This window comes from Arvicola amphibius, chromosome 1, assembly GCF_903992535.2.
Source record: "Arvicola amphibius chromosome 1, mArvAmp1.2, whole genome shotgun sequence".
NCBI classification, from domain to species: domain Eukaryota; kingdom Metazoa; phylum Chordata; class Mammalia; order Rodentia; family Cricetidae; genus Arvicola; species Arvicola amphibius.
Genome location: NC_052047.1, coordinates 4,376,392 through 4,391,285, shown reverse-complemented (window position 1 = coordinate 4,391,285; position 14,894 = coordinate 4,376,392). Strand labels below are relative to the sequence as shown.

The 14,894-nt window shown below is 44.5% G+C and overlaps 1 protein-coding gene across 2 annotated transcripts in view; it reads right to left on the bottom strand.

Annotated features, from left to right (window-relative positions):
• Positions 1-754: 754 nt before the first annotated feature.
• Sparcl1 (SPARC like 1) overlaps positions 755-14,894 on the bottom strand; it is a 30,257-nt gene continuing 16,117 nt past the window's right edge. The window contains exons 3-11 of one of the 2 annotated variants that reach the window (XM_038334706.1): positions 13,685-13,813; positions 12,363-13,307; positions 10,169-10,238; positions 9,395-9,513; positions 8,314-8,434; positions 6,968-7,104; positions 5,474-5,622; positions 4,734-4,882; positions 755-1,213 (exon numbers count right to left, since the gene is read on the bottom strand). In XM_038334706.1, coding sequence (XP_038190634.1) covers positions 1,185-1,213; positions 4,734-4,882; positions 5,474-5,622; positions 6,968-7,104; positions 8,314-8,434; positions 9,395-9,513; positions 10,169-10,238; positions 12,363-13,307; positions 13,685-13,813 — 1,848 coding nt within the window. In that variant the 3' untranslated portion in view covers positions 755-1,184. Of the gene's footprint in view, positions 1,214-4,733; positions 4,883-5,473; positions 5,623-6,967; positions 7,105-8,313; positions 8,435-9,394; positions 9,514-10,168; positions 10,239-12,329; positions 13,308-13,684; positions 13,814-14,894 lie in introns of both variants that reach the window. The other variant, XM_038334696.1, reaches the window with a different exon arrangement.

The window sequence follows — 14,894 nt, the reverse complement described above, 5'->3', positions numbered from 1 at the left end:
ATATAAACATATTCTGAAGTTTAGAATAATTTCTAAATTAACTTCCTATTTTATAAAAATAAACAATTAGATTTTGGTTGGTCAAATTGCACTTAATTATCTAGAATGGATATGGTTTAATGTGGTTTTGGTTAAAGCGCAAGAGACTTATTGACCTCATAAAAATAAAAACAATTGAAGATAATTGTATTGATAGCTTATATTTCAATAGAGAACCACATAACCTTCCGTTTCTTCAGCTATTATAAAGGGGAACACAATGGCTGCCAGAAACTTTTGGTGCCTCCCTTCAGACGCTGGAAAACAGTGTGGTATCATTTTTACTTTTGTGCCCCAGTTTTTAGCGTTACAGAAAAGCCCCCAAAAACTTTCTAAGACACAGTCAGGCCGTAGGAGTGCTGCTAAGGGCACCGGCCGTCATGGTACCCCACGGCTCATCATCTGCCCCTTTCTCCCCACGCAGAAGTGCTACTGCACAGGAGTGGGAACTGGCTGCCTACAGCCATGTAGAGTCACCCACGTGTTAGACTGCACTCGGCTAAAAAGCAGTTGAATTCAACACCCCCACTGGAACTTACATAAGGACAAAGGACACTCATGATTAGTTTGTTGCAATTTGTTAGCTATGGAAAACATCTCAGTCTTGTCTTTAAATGCGCTTTTTTTATTTCGAGCAGGAAGCAAGCACTGTTTAACAGAAGCCCTGGGTTGTTTATTGTATAATTAAATAACAGGAAATCAACTTGTGCAGACATTTGAGGGCTTAAAGATTCTTTATTAGACATTAAGATACTGAACATGAGGCACGTTAACCACAAAAGAGCAAATTCCCCCGTCCTTAACATGCATAAGGTGTATGGACAATGCAAACAGATTTTTCATGTTTTATAATTGCCAATCATAAAAGTAGATGCCGAGTGACATTACTGTGAGTTAAACTGTTCCCAGACAGCGCAGCCCTTTGTAGACATTGACCCTACTTAATGTTAAAGTCATATTTCCTAAGGCAATGTTAAAGCCGGCACATGCGTATGTCACCACCAAGCAGTTACTATCATTGCATTTTCTTACATGCAAACAAACATTTTGCTAAATATGAATCTATACTGTCATGGCTGCATGAATTCAGAAGTGGTTAAAGCAGAAGAGGCTGATGGGAAGTTACGAGTCGTTCAAATCTTCATTCAAAACAGGAGGTTTTCATCTATGTCTTCTGTAAAAATAAACAAGTAAATGAATGGATAAGTAAATAAATAAATAAATAGATGCACTCTTAGAAAGTCACCTGGAAAGAGAAAGGCAGGCAAGAGTTGTGGATGTGTGAAACCATCCACAGACGGCAGGGTAGTGGTCCTCACATAGTTTGAACGTTTGAAGCAGTCTCTAGGCTTCTTCTCTGGCTTCTGGAGTCAGAGTCCCTGGGGTGGACAGCTATCACGTGAATGCCTAGGCAGTGTTTCTGGAATTCTTTGTACTGCTGAGAACCACCAAGGGCAGGCAATGGGAGGAGCAGGTAAGAAGCGCTGTGTAGGAAGGACACTAAGGGTAGGCATCTAGGCTTGGCGCAGATCAGGTTTGGATGGCAGACGACACAGCCTCCTCTGCTGACCACAAGACTGCTCTGGATCAGGTAACCTTTCCAGGACTGCCTGGACACCCCTATCTCTACATCAATGGACCCGTGACTGTCTTCTGCCTTTGGTCTTCCTTACAGTCTGCATAGTTCCCTCCCTTAGGAGCACATTCTTTGACATGGACTTTCCTTCACTCCTTCCTTTAGGGGGGACTGAAGAACCCTTTCTCCAGTACATGTTATCTACATGTGTGATGCCTTGGTGTTCAATCATAGACCTTTGCCCCATAACTTAATCAAATTTTGTTGGCATAATAATCCCTTCCTCAGTGTTGATTAATTCCTATGTGTCCAGATCTCTCTTTTTCTCTGCTGGGGATAAACTCAGGCCCATATATATTTGAGGTAAGAATTCTGCTACTGAATTATAGCCATAGCTCTCTTCCATGCTCTATTGCAATTATGACTCATATCTTGCTCTAGGATCATATTTGTCTTGTCAGTGTTAACAATTCAGTGTGTCCAAGTGGAAGTTGTCATCACCCCAAATCTGCTCCTGTCGTGTTTCCTGCCTCAGAGGAAAAGTGCCTCGAGCTACCTTGCCTGGCCCAAGACAGGAACAGGGACACAGCAGAATTTCTCCCGATTCCCTCAGCTGTCTGCTCCCTCGATCTGGGCCTATTTACTTCCTTTTGCTGTTACCAGGCATTGCCCGCTTATGCCTCAAACCTGCCCCATGAGTGTATGTTTCTATTTTAAGGTGTCTTGACTGCATTACTTATTTCCCCACAACCACTTCTGAGTCGGGTTCTTATCTGCTCTTGGATTTACCACAGCATCCTCAGATATTCTTTACTCGCCCTGTCGCGTAACCACAGGACTCTCCGTTGATGACACCCCAACATCCCTAGGTCTTTAAAGGGCTCAGGAGACCCTGTGTGGGCTGACTTACCCCATTAGTTTCACTTGGAAGGGTTTTTTTTTCCCCCTAAGAATGATGTGAATAGATGCCCTAGATGGTGCATTGGTTGGGCTTTTGTCAGTCTGACACAGGGTGGAACCATCTGAGAAGGAACCTCAGCTGAGAAAATGCTCCCATCAGATTAGCCTGTACACAAGCCTGTGGGGACCCAGCCCACTGTGAGTGTGGACCCCTACTCCTGGCCAGCTAGTCCTGGGTTCTATAAGAAAGCAGGCTGAGAAAATGATGGGAGCAAGCCAGTAAGCAGCACCCGCCCCATGGCCTCTGCATCAGCTCCTGACTCCACGCTCCTGCCCTGAGTCCCCTCAGTGATGACTGTGGCCCGAGAGTTGTAAGATAAAATAGACCTTTTTCTCCCCACGTTGCTTTTGGTCATGGTGTTGATCATATTAACTGAAACCCTGACTTAGGCACATGGTGTCAACATCACGAGGACCCTCCCACCACTTTTCTGAGCTTCTTTGTTACCGCCAAAGAAGAGAGTGACGAGGGCAAGCGGCACACCCACAGCTGGCTAACGGCAGGGCTGTGCCCTTTAAGCATAGCTAGTTTAGATCATAAGCAGTTGAAATTCTGGGAAATGCTGGTAAAGTCTGTCTCCTCCTGTGCTCTTACTAGTGTTCACAGGGAGAAAGTGCATTTATAGACATGGCATTCTTCCTTTGCCTTGCCCCGCGGTTTCCCAAAGTGATAACTTGTTTGCTTATTCTAACGGAACATTTAATGACTGCCTTATTGGCTTAGTATGTGATAATTCTTTCCCAGCTTCAAAATAGTGTAACGCCAGCCAGACCACAGGGACAAACAGGGCCATTAGTATCTTTGCAAGCCACTGGGCTCTGACCTTTCTTGCTCCTCCCAGCGCAGAGCCTGGGCAGGCGGACTCTAGGAGAACTGCCAGGCATTTTTGTAAAGGAAACAGAGAAGAAAACCTCTTTTTCCTTAAGTAAATGAATGACCTTAATTCAAATTTGCCTTTTTACCAGGTCTTTAAAGTCCCAAGTCCCGTAAGAGGACAAAGGAAAATGTTCTGGCCCAGCTGAGCTCCTCATGTTGATAACGGTGGGCTCCAGCTGCACTTGGGAATGCTCCGTCTTTTCAGCAGGGAATTGAAAAGACAGGTTTAACCATTTGGGGGACATATTTGAACTTGTATAAATACTCTGCTTGGAGAATAGATATTAGAAAGGAAATTGACTGTTTTTATATCAGTCTGGGTCTAATAGCTTGTTCATTTTTTTTGTCAGTACTAATATAGTACAGCTTCCAAAATGGTTTCCCATGATCCGCTTGGCCCATGTTCCCCACGAGAGCGGGGTTGTTCTGTGAGACCACCAGAACATGTCAGAAGGATGTGGACTTCAGCCTTGGGTTACTAAGGGTAGGTGGCACCATATGGTGGGATCTTGAAGCCACTTACAAACAGGTGACTAGAAGCAGGTCCTGCAAATAACCTCTGCACCAGCTACCAGGTTGGTCACATGACCCTAAGCCAGAACCGCCCAGGAAAGTGATTCCCAGACTCCCAACCCCGGCAAACTGAGATGTTCAACTGTTAATCCGGGGGTGATTTGCTATGTCGCGTAGCAGCTCACGCAGGAGAGGAGCTGCTCAGAGAAATGGGCTCATCACCGGCTTTATTCACAGAGGCATGTTGAGAGCACCAGGGTCTTCTGCAGAGCGTGAAAGAACTCAGTTGTGACACTCTCGGATCTTGTTAATTCCAGCCCATTGTACATGGGCATGAAGAAGAATTTTAAGGTGGAAGTCACAATACAACCTCTGAGGAGGAAGTCTGACCTTGGACTGTCTGTCTTTTCTTGCTGCTTAAATGTATGCTCATCTGTATGTATTTTTAGTTGTATCCATAAAGCATCTGATGTGTGTGTGTGTGTGTGTGTGTGTGTGTGTACATGCATATGTGTGCATGGAGGTTAGAAGTCAACCTCAGTGTTGTTACTTAGGCTTTGTTTACATTGTTATTATTGTTATTGTTTTGAGACAAGGTTTTTCTATGTAGTCCTGTCTGTCCCGGTACTCACTATAAACACACACACACACACACACACACACACACACACACACACACACACACTGCTGCAGTAGTATCTTGCTGTTAAGTCACAAGACTCAGCATTTATCTGAGGAAGTAGTTATTGTTCTTGATAACGAATTTACCTTCTTTAATCCCAAAGCAGTGGCCCCATTCCTTTAAGGTGATGTGCTTGTCCTTGTTGGGGTCACACTCCTCAAAGAAGCGTGTTATGCAGTGCTCCATGGGCACCAGGGAAGCTCGCAGAGGAGCAAGTTCAGAATGCGTCAGGATTCTGCAAGAGGACAATGACAGCCTGTTAACTGTCTGACTTGCTTGTGATGACGTGAACACCAAGTCTTGAACACCAAGGGCATTTCCTTCTACAAGGTCACTGTGTACGCCAAGTGACTCAGTCGTAGACAGTGAAAAGCTGTGAGCAAGAACACGTCATGGTGCCCGAGACGCCTCTTTGCTGGGAATTGTGCATCATCTAACCCCAGTCTCTATATGAGCACCTGGAAGCCGGGCTTGTGCGAGCTGGCTCTCACTCACCGGCCAGCTTGGAATTGTCCCAGAGGTGGTACTTGACCCAAGTTGAGCCAATGAGATTACCTTATGGATTTAGTTACAGAATGAGAATAGAAGGCATCTCTGTGGGCAACACAGAGACTTAATAAGGAAACTCAGTATGGTAATTCAGAAGCTGTGCTGGTTCTGTCTTCCGTTATTTTCTAAGTGATTTTTAATTAGATTCCTAACCACAATGGTTTGTATTTAGTGTTTGAAAATGAAGCTGGAAACATTCCCAATGGTTTCTGGCATTCTATGCCACATAGATATCATTACCAGGAAGTGTCCTGGGTGGGAGGGGAAGGATTGCTACCTGTCTGCAGGATGCTGGTCCAGCTCATTAAACTGCCAGTGCACAGGATACACATACATGTGGTAGTTTTTCTTAAAGTCCCTCAAGAGAAGTTCGATGGGATGGTCTCCAGCCAAGAGCCTCTTCTCGTCCAGGTAAATTTTCTTGACCTGAGATTAAGAAGGTAGAAGTATCAGGAAAGTGTCTCAGAATCATCACTTGTTAAATCTCACTTGAAGAGTAACTATATGACAGAGGAAAACCTTCCCCGGGATGTGAAGCCTGACTCAGATGAAATGGATTCTTATTAGCACAGCAGCCTCCCTTCCCTTCCCTTCCCTTCCCTTCCCTTCCCTTCCCTTCCCTTCCCTTCCCTTCCCTTCCCTTCCCTTCCCTTCTTTTCTCCCTCCCTCCCCTTCTCTTTCTTTCTCCCTCCTTCCTTCCCTCCCTCCCTCCCCCTTCTCTCCCTCCCTTCCTCCCTCCCTCCCTCCCTCCCCCTCCTTCCCTTCCTGTTTCTTTTTTGGTTTAAAAAAAAAAAACTCAGTAAAATAAACGTTCAGTTTATTGCCAGACAGTTCACATACATGAACTGAGTTTTGTATAGTAATCTGTCTCCTTGCCTTCAATCTATAATGCTTTTAGGTGGAAGTTTGATGTGTCCATCACAGTATCTCTAGAATGTGGGTCAATTCACTAACTACCTGATGAAAGAATCTTCTCTTGAAACTTTTGGAATTAATGTTCTGCACTTTTAAACCTTAATGTGTTGCTGGTATTATGAGCAATTAATTTCCCTTATAGCAGAATCTGTGCCTGGTCTATGAAGGTGAAAATATTAGATTTAAACATGTTGAGCCTGCTTTATCACAGATACAATGTCTCCCAAAGGCCCATGAGTTAGAGGCTTGGTCCCCAGTCCATGACACTCATGGGATATGGTGGAACCATTCAGAAGTAGAGCCTAGTTGGAAGTTTCCTGGTCATATGGGAGCATGCCCTTGAAGGAGATATGTGGGGAGCCCAGCATCTCTTCTTTTTTGCTTTGTTCCTTGGTCCACTATGAAGTGAATACTCCCTGACACAATTTACTACCTCAACACAGGCCCAAAGCAACACAGTCAACATCAGTCACAGACTAGAACTTTTAAAACTTGTGAACCAAGAGAACTTCCTTCTTTAAGTTGTGTTGTCTGAGGTATTTGTTACAAGCATGGAAAGCTGATCACATAAATGCTGCAATAGTTAACTTTGCTTGATCATAGCTTTCTGTAGATGCAGCCTAAGGATCACTTTCCAGGCTACTGCCCCGTGAGTAAAAGGTGGATGGTTTGGCTGTATGGAAGTTGTGGCACGGATGGTGACCACTGCAGAATGTTGAATGTTGATGCATTCAGGTTAAGCAGATGCAGAAAGGGAGTGGGAAGACTCTGCTGCCATGCAAGCCAGTGTGATCTCACCACACCACCCCTCTCTGGCACGCAGGCAGACGGCCAGCTAGCAGAGTGTGGAACTTACTTTGCTTCTCTGCTTTTCATTTAGATAACCTTCATGTTTGGGATTCGGTTCATAGAGCTGCATCAGGATATTTTTGAGCCAGTCTCTCATCCGCAGGGGAAACTGAGCCACTTCAAAGTCTGTACAAGCAGGAATAGCTAGGAGGAGCAGAGAACATGATGTGAGCATACTTCAAAGGACAAGTCTTCGTCATAGGAAGCTCAACACCTGCTTCCTCCTTACGGTGGGCTTTATCCCCGTAGCATGGTAGAATCTCCTAGTACGTCTTTACAACATACTAATAAAATTCCAAAAGTTCTTGGATATTTTTTTGGATTCTTCTGCCTCACTCTCGCAAGTGCCAAGATGATACACTCACATTACTATACCCAGCAGAGGACAGTTTCTATGGAAAGAAAGTCTTGATGATCTTATAGTGGGTTCTGGGCATCAGGATATCTTAAGAGATCCCAGAATAATTCTGACTTGCAGTAAAGAGCTGAGAACTAGTCCTGTAAATCCAGGGACCAGAAATTCGAAATTGGAGGGCAAGTGGGTTGTTGATTAGCTGCAGAGGAAAAGGCTGAGCGGAGCTCCCTCTGCAGCTGCAAACCACAAGACAAATCTGGACGTGGAGAACCCTACGCTTGTCTCCAGGTGGTCCCACATCAGACACCGACTGCCAAAAGGGCTCAGCTCATCACTGTCTCCCTGGGCCTCAACACTGTGGCTACTGCTTCAGCACAAAGCTTCTGAGTGTGGGGACAAACCGAGAGAACACAGTGACATAGCAGCCTTCACGGGCTTCTGCCCAGAATGCACATGGGTGACTTTTGTCCACATCAGTGGACAGATCATGTCAAACGATAATACTTGTGTGTGTGTAGAAATAGAGGAGAAGCAGAAACACGAGTGGGTCTGAACAAGTGTGGAACTGCTTATCTGCAATGGGAGCCCAACACAACCAAGAAAATCCTGACATTACAACTGCTGGAAGAATCTTCTGCAATAAAATTCTTGGCAAAGACTGAAGTCAAATTGGGAGGAAGGTAATAAAGCCCCTGTCTTTCATGTCTATATTACAATGGTGCCTCTGAACTCAGTGGGGAGACTTGTAATTGTCTAGGTTTCTTAAAAAAAAAAAAAACAAAAACAAAAAGCAAAGCAAAACTTTGTCTCCAGCACAGCCCCATGGAGTCAGAGCCTCCTGCGAATAAGGCCTGGGAATTCCTCAGCTGGCTTAGTTTCAGACTGACTTCATGACTATATAAACTTTTTGTTTGTATAATATATAAAATTCAGAGAGGCACAAAAATGACCCCAAGCCCACTCAGAAATAATGTTTTGAGCAGCGGTCAGTGTCTTACATTTGCACGCTCCAAAGTAGTCCAGCTGTAGTTGGTGCCCCTTTTTGGTCCCTTCCAGCTGGCACTTGGTAGCAAACAGATGACAGGAGCTGGCATAGGTCTGGTTGTCAGTGCCACAAACCTAGGCAAGGGAAACACGGAGAAGTGATGGAGTGGAGTACTCGCCAGAGAACACATCCCCGGAACTCACAGAGTGTCTCTCTGGTAGCTGTGTTGTGCCAGTAATGTGTTCAAACAGAGTCTACTAAAATACCAATTTTTGACCTGGCGGTGGTGGTGCGCGCCTTTAATCCCAGCACTTGGGAGGCAGAGGCAGGCAGATTTCTGTGAGTTCAAGGCCAGCCTGGTCTACAGAGTGAGTTCCAGGACAGGCACCAAAGCTACACAGAGAAAGCCTGTCTCAAAAACAAAACAAAACAAAACAAAAAACCAATTTTCTGGTTTGGCACCAAGGTAAACCCATGATGATAATTTAACTCCAGATAGATCTCCATAGGACTGTAATTGTGACTGTCCCCAGGACAGAATGAATTTAAAACTTTGCCTGCTCACTATCTTTTAAATTTTCAATGTTTTATGTGCTATGGGTGTAGTGTTCACACTACAGTCTGTGTTTCTGTGTGTGCACCCACTATGCCTAGACATGTATGGGTGTATGTGTGTGGGAGGCTTGAGCTGATGTCAGAGGTCTTTGCTTATCTCTCCCCAACTATTGCTGAGGTGGTATTTCTCAGCTGAACCCAGAGTTTATCTGTAGTCTTGCTAGTCAGCTTGCTCCAGCAGTCCCCACCTCTGCCTTCTGAGAATCCTGGAGTTACAAGGACTCTGCCACTCCCACCTAGCATTTATGCGGGTGCTGGATCTGAACTCCCATCCTTAGGCCTGCACAGAAGGTTTTACCTGTTGGGCTATCTCCTCAGCCCTAGTATTAATCTTTTTCATGGCATGATCAAAATACTTTGATTTCTCTGGTATGTTCGACTCAATATTACATCAAATATTAGATAAACTGTGCACCCACTTAAAATAGATGAAACTGCAAAGTATTTCTATCTTGAGGACTTTTGTGCAGAATACTTACTTGGTCGAGGAGTTTTGAAGGAGGGCAGGTCTCTGGGTCTTGGCAAACACAGTGGGGTTTCCCCTGCTGATCTGCTTCGCAAGTGTGTCCCCTTTTACACTGGAAGTTCCTGCAGGAATCTAACAGGAAAGAGTGGAAAGGGAGTGTAAACACAAAAAAGTTGTATATTAAACACAAAGTCATCCAGATGCTTAGCTTCTCCTTTCACTCATTAGAGAGAAAACCCAGATCCTGAAAAAGCAAAGGCAGGAGGAAGAAGCTGGAAAGCATATGAACCCATGTTAACATGTGGATGGACTCTGCCCTCAGACGTGTGCATGGGGCTTCGGATGTCTCCTTGCAGCAGGCTGTGTCGGAGATGGAAGAGGACAATGGCTCTCCTTGGCCGACAGTCAGAATCTGAAGTGCATGAAAAACAGTCTACAAAGAGGCCAGAAGTTAAGCCAGGAGAATTTAACTTTGTTGAAATTAAAGATGTTTGCGGTTGGAGTAGGATAGATTTAAGAGCAAGCGACAGAATCAGGCTTTCTCAGAACTGAAAGTGATGTTGGATAAAGATAGCTTTGTGTAAAAGCTCAGCAGAACCTTTAGTTTGCAAGCCCACCAGCCCACAATTTATCAAACACGTTAAAGAAATACCAACACTTAATAGAGTATTTCCTTGGGGGAGATTGGGGACATGGATTTCTGGATCAGAACGGAAAAGGATGCTAACCCAAATGACAGACTCCATCCCTCTCTGGACCTGTTGCAGCTTGCAAAGCATCCACTCACCAGCACTGTGCCCCCTCGAGTTGCCCTCATCTGAAGGTTCAACATTTGGTGAGCTCTCTGCTTTCTTGGCCTTTGAAAACAAAACAGAATTTTAGTGCAATCAAGAGATCAGTGATTTGCCTCTGTCTTACTATACATACAGTCACTGAGCTATGCCTACAGTCGCTGAGCTGTGTATACAGTCACTGAGCTGTGCATACAGTCACTGAGCTGTGCATACAGCCAGTCACTGAGCTGTGTATACAGTCGCTGAGCTGTGCATACAGTCACTGAGCTGTGCACACAGTCACTGAGCTGTGTATATAGTCACTGAGCTGTGCATACAGTCACTGAGCTGTACATACAGTCACTGAGCTGTGCATACAGTCACTGAGCTGTGCATACAGCCAGTCACTGAGCTGTGTATACAGTCGCTGAGCTGTGCATACAGTCACTGAGCTGTGCACACAGTCACTGAGCTGTGTATACAGTCACTGAGCTGTACATACAGTCACTGAGCTGTACATACAGTCACTGAGCTGTACATACAGTCACTGAGCTGTGCATACAGCCAGTCACTGAGCTGTGCATACAGTCACTGAGCTGTGCACACAGTCACTGAGCTGTGTATACAGTCACTGAGCTGTGCATACAGTCACTGAGCTGTACATACAGTCACTGAGCTGTGCATACAGTCACTGAGCTGTGCATACAGTCACTGAGCTGTGCATGCTCTGCTCTCAGTAGGGAAACCCCTGCAGCTGCAGAGGGAGACAGACAGTAACCCTTGGAGAGCAAGAATCATTCCATGTGAGGAAAGATTACCACTTTGGAGTTGGGTCCAAAACACTGTCCCTACAACATTGTCTTGGGATTCTTTCTCGAGGACGGAAGTCCATCAGTGACCTCTGTGGACGTGTTGATAACACTTTCTTAGCAGGTTTGAGGTGTAAGAAACTTTCTACCTTAGAATGGCAGGAAAGATCTTGGGATTTAATATTGCCTGCCACTCCAAATGGGGTCAGTTCCTTTTGGAGGAGGCAGATGGGGTCAATTCCTCCTGGGGGTGGGGAGCGGCAGGCAGTGTGCTGGGAATTTGCCTGGAAGTCCCAAGTGATTCAACAGCCAATTGAAAATAGAATTCCCTTTTTCTCCCTGCTGCAATTTCCATATTTTCATAGGGCATGTGTTTGCTTTATAAAGCAGTACTTTAACTTTTATGGTTAATTCAACAAATGTTGCAGGTTCCGCTTATGCTGGAGGCATTTTGATGGACACAGTGGTTCAGCAGGACCAATGTGACCCCAGTTTTGAAGACAGCAGAATTGCAGCTGCCTATGGCTCCCTTAATCAGGTCTGTCAGAATTTTCCAGTTAGCTGCAGGGATTTTCAATTCGACTGTCTGCATTTCTAAGCCCCCTAAGCCACAGAAATGTACTTGACTGATTCAAAGAGCAAACTGGAATTTATTACCTTTAGCAAATCCCAGACAAAATAAATGTCCCAGCTCCTTACTCCCAAATGGAATGATCCTTGGGAGTTTTTTAAAAACAAATTTAATTAATTTTTAAAGTTTCTTTTCCTTTCCTACGTAATATTTAAATTTCTCTTTCATTGTTTCTTGTACTTCTCAAATACCTGTCACTCAAATCAAAGGTCTGCTTCTAAGAGGGGCTCAAACAGAGCATGCTCTCACTTTGGTGATGGACAGACAGACAAATACATAATTGCACAAGGTGAGCATTCATAATCTGAAATCTTGAAATATGAGATTCTCTGAAATCCAGCTACTGTCTGAGCACTGACGTGGCACCAACAGCAGAGATTTAACACATGGGCTCATGTGACAGGTTACAGTTAAAATACAGTCACATCCAAAATATTGTATGACATTATGCTTAAGCTATAAACACATAGAGAGTGTTTGTAAAACAAATAAATTTGGGGCTTAAACATGGATTCTATTTTCAAGATATCTCATTATGTATATGCACATGTCGCAGGGCCTGAACAAAACTGCAGTGTTTTTGGTCCGTCCCTTCCCACGGGGGATGCTCAGCCTGCCCTGTATCTTAGGAATGTTCTGTGTGAAGCACACACAGCAGGGCGTGAGAGCGTACAGAGTGGTGGTGGCTATTTCCTGGCTAACTGATTGGATAAGCATCATGGTAAACAGTCTCACCCTTTGGTTGTCTCCAGCGTCACTTTTACCTACTTTCTCATTCTCATCTGTGGCTTGCTCAGCACGTTTGAGGTAATAGGAAAGGGGATCCGTTTTCCCAGCCTCTAGGAGCTCCTGGCTTGGGATGAAATAGTCATCACTTGTACCATGCTTAGAGTCATCCTTGCTGCCATCATAACTGGCTCCGTGACTCCAAGCCAGGATGGCAACACTGTCGGTAGGTTCTACGGAAACTGTCTTTTCATCCACATCCTTTTGGCTACCAGTAGCTTCAAGGACAGTTTTTCCTTCTTGGCCCTGCCACTCTGTATGCTGAATGTGCTTCATGCTGCTTGCTGTCTTGTCTTCCCCTTCTGCATTGGAGTTACCTTCTTGCCCTTGGTTTCCTTGCTCAAACCTATTCTCCGTCTTGCTTAGTTGAGTTGGTTGACTGGACTCTTCTAAGGGATCATCAGATTGGTCACTGTCACCCTCCTGCTTGCTGATAGGCTGCTCCTCAGGAGGTTCTTTTTCCCTTTCCTGGTTATCACTGGGAGCACCAACATCTTCTGGCTCCTCCTCCTCTTCTTCCTCTTCTTCATCAGGAGCACCTGGATCTTCTTCTGGACTTTCTTCGTCCATTAAGTCTTGGTTATTCTGGTTGTTCTTGTTCAGTTGCTGGTTCACATCCCCTTCAGATTGCTCTGGGCTTCCCTCCCCCTTTGTGACATTTGCCTGTAGTTTGGAATCCACAGAGGAAGTAGACGCAACCACGGGGAAATCGGTGCTCTCTGGGAGCTTCTCCTGTCGAGGAGGCTCACTTGTACTGTCTTGTGCATGGATTGCTCCTTCCGTGGGTGAATAATCCAAATTCACGCTTAAATCGCCACCCCCGTCCTCCATATCCTTGAGATCCTCCTCTTGGCTGTAGGCTTTGTCCTGTTCTGTTGACTGTTCATGGTTCTCCTCTTCTGACTTCAGTGCTGATGGCTGTTCAGCCTTAAAAGAACAGAAGTTTATTCTTGAAACAAATGACATGGTATTCATATTTACTGCTACAAAGTTAACATTGAGTAGTCTTCCTCCTTTCTCCAAGCATTATCATCTAAACATATTTACGCCATTCTTCCCCTTCTAAAGCACAGGTTTATCCTGAATTTAAATTTTGTAAAATGAAATATTTTATATAGCACTTGACTACAGGGAGTAAGTACACTCATTAATCCCCATAACTTCCAGTGTTTAGAGACAGTTCATGTAATTATTGTACTTACAAAGTTAAACTGAGAAACGAATATATTAAACTTTAAGCATGATTTTATATGAAATCCTCTGGAGAACTATGGAGATGACAGCATTATGGTGATGACTTTTACCTTATCGTTGGCATAGTTTTCTATGTCTGCTGCAGCTTCAACCCCGGCACTGGGGGCTATGGCATCATCGGGTGTCACCAATGCTGCGGTAGTTGGGTTGAGATGACCAGAGAGAAACCTTGCATTTGTCTGAAAAAGACAAAGACTTTGTGCCACTAACAGACAGATGCCAGCTTAAAATACATGAGTTATTTTTGTCAGTATTGCCCTGCTGGAGTCTTTGCTGGTGACAGGAATAAATGGAGGTCTCTAGACTTGCCTAGGCCGCCAGCAAATGCCTGCGATCTATTGTTACATTGAAGAATTAGAGTCAAATTTATGAAAGGCTATTATGCAAAGACTGGCTGAAAATAAAACTGAAGATACTTCAGTAATGATTATTCTTGACTTGGGATTTTTAACCTTGACAGAAACATACATACTTTATGATCTTGGAAAGTGTTATTTGACATAAAGTTGGAGAAAAACAAAATTAACCCCAGTATATAGCACTGAGCAGCACCTTGGCTGCTTTTAGGTTCTCATGGAAAATTAATAGAAAAGATTATAAAATTTTTGCTAAATATTTATTTGCTTGGTCCCATTGGCTTTTTACTAAAAGCCACCAGGATAGCTTTGACTAAATAAGCTGTTTAATTTAGAACCAATTCAAAGATTGTGTGAAGCAGGACATGGAGCCTGGTAGGGAGCAGCCACTGAGGAGTCTAACTTCAGCAAGAGCAATGGCTTCGTACAAGATGAGAGACATCAACGAAGAGCTGGGCAGTGGCGCTCGGAAGTGAAGTTGGGTAACTAGAGTTGGAGGGAGGTCTCCCTTCAAGCCTTGATTGCTCTTTGATACCTACTGGGCTTGACGAGTTGTTGTCTACTCTCCTTCCACCTCCTCTGGCAAAGCGAGCAGAAACACAGAGACTTGAGTGGACGAACGTAAACTATTTTGTAAATTTCAGAGCTCCCACGTGAAAACTAGCCTTCCTGACAGTAATGTTCCGAGATGAAAACATGTGAACTGTCATTGTCAGAAGCAGGTACTTGTTTTTATGGAGATCCTGTGGGTATGCAGGGGACATAAGTATAGAGCCCAGGCTCTATGGTCAGTGTCTTCTCACCCACCAGCAGGCCCGTTAGTGCTGACAGTGTCGGTAAAGAAAGAGAGGTGGCTGCAGGATCTGTTACGATCTGCTTGCTATTTCGCATCTCACCTCCTTCT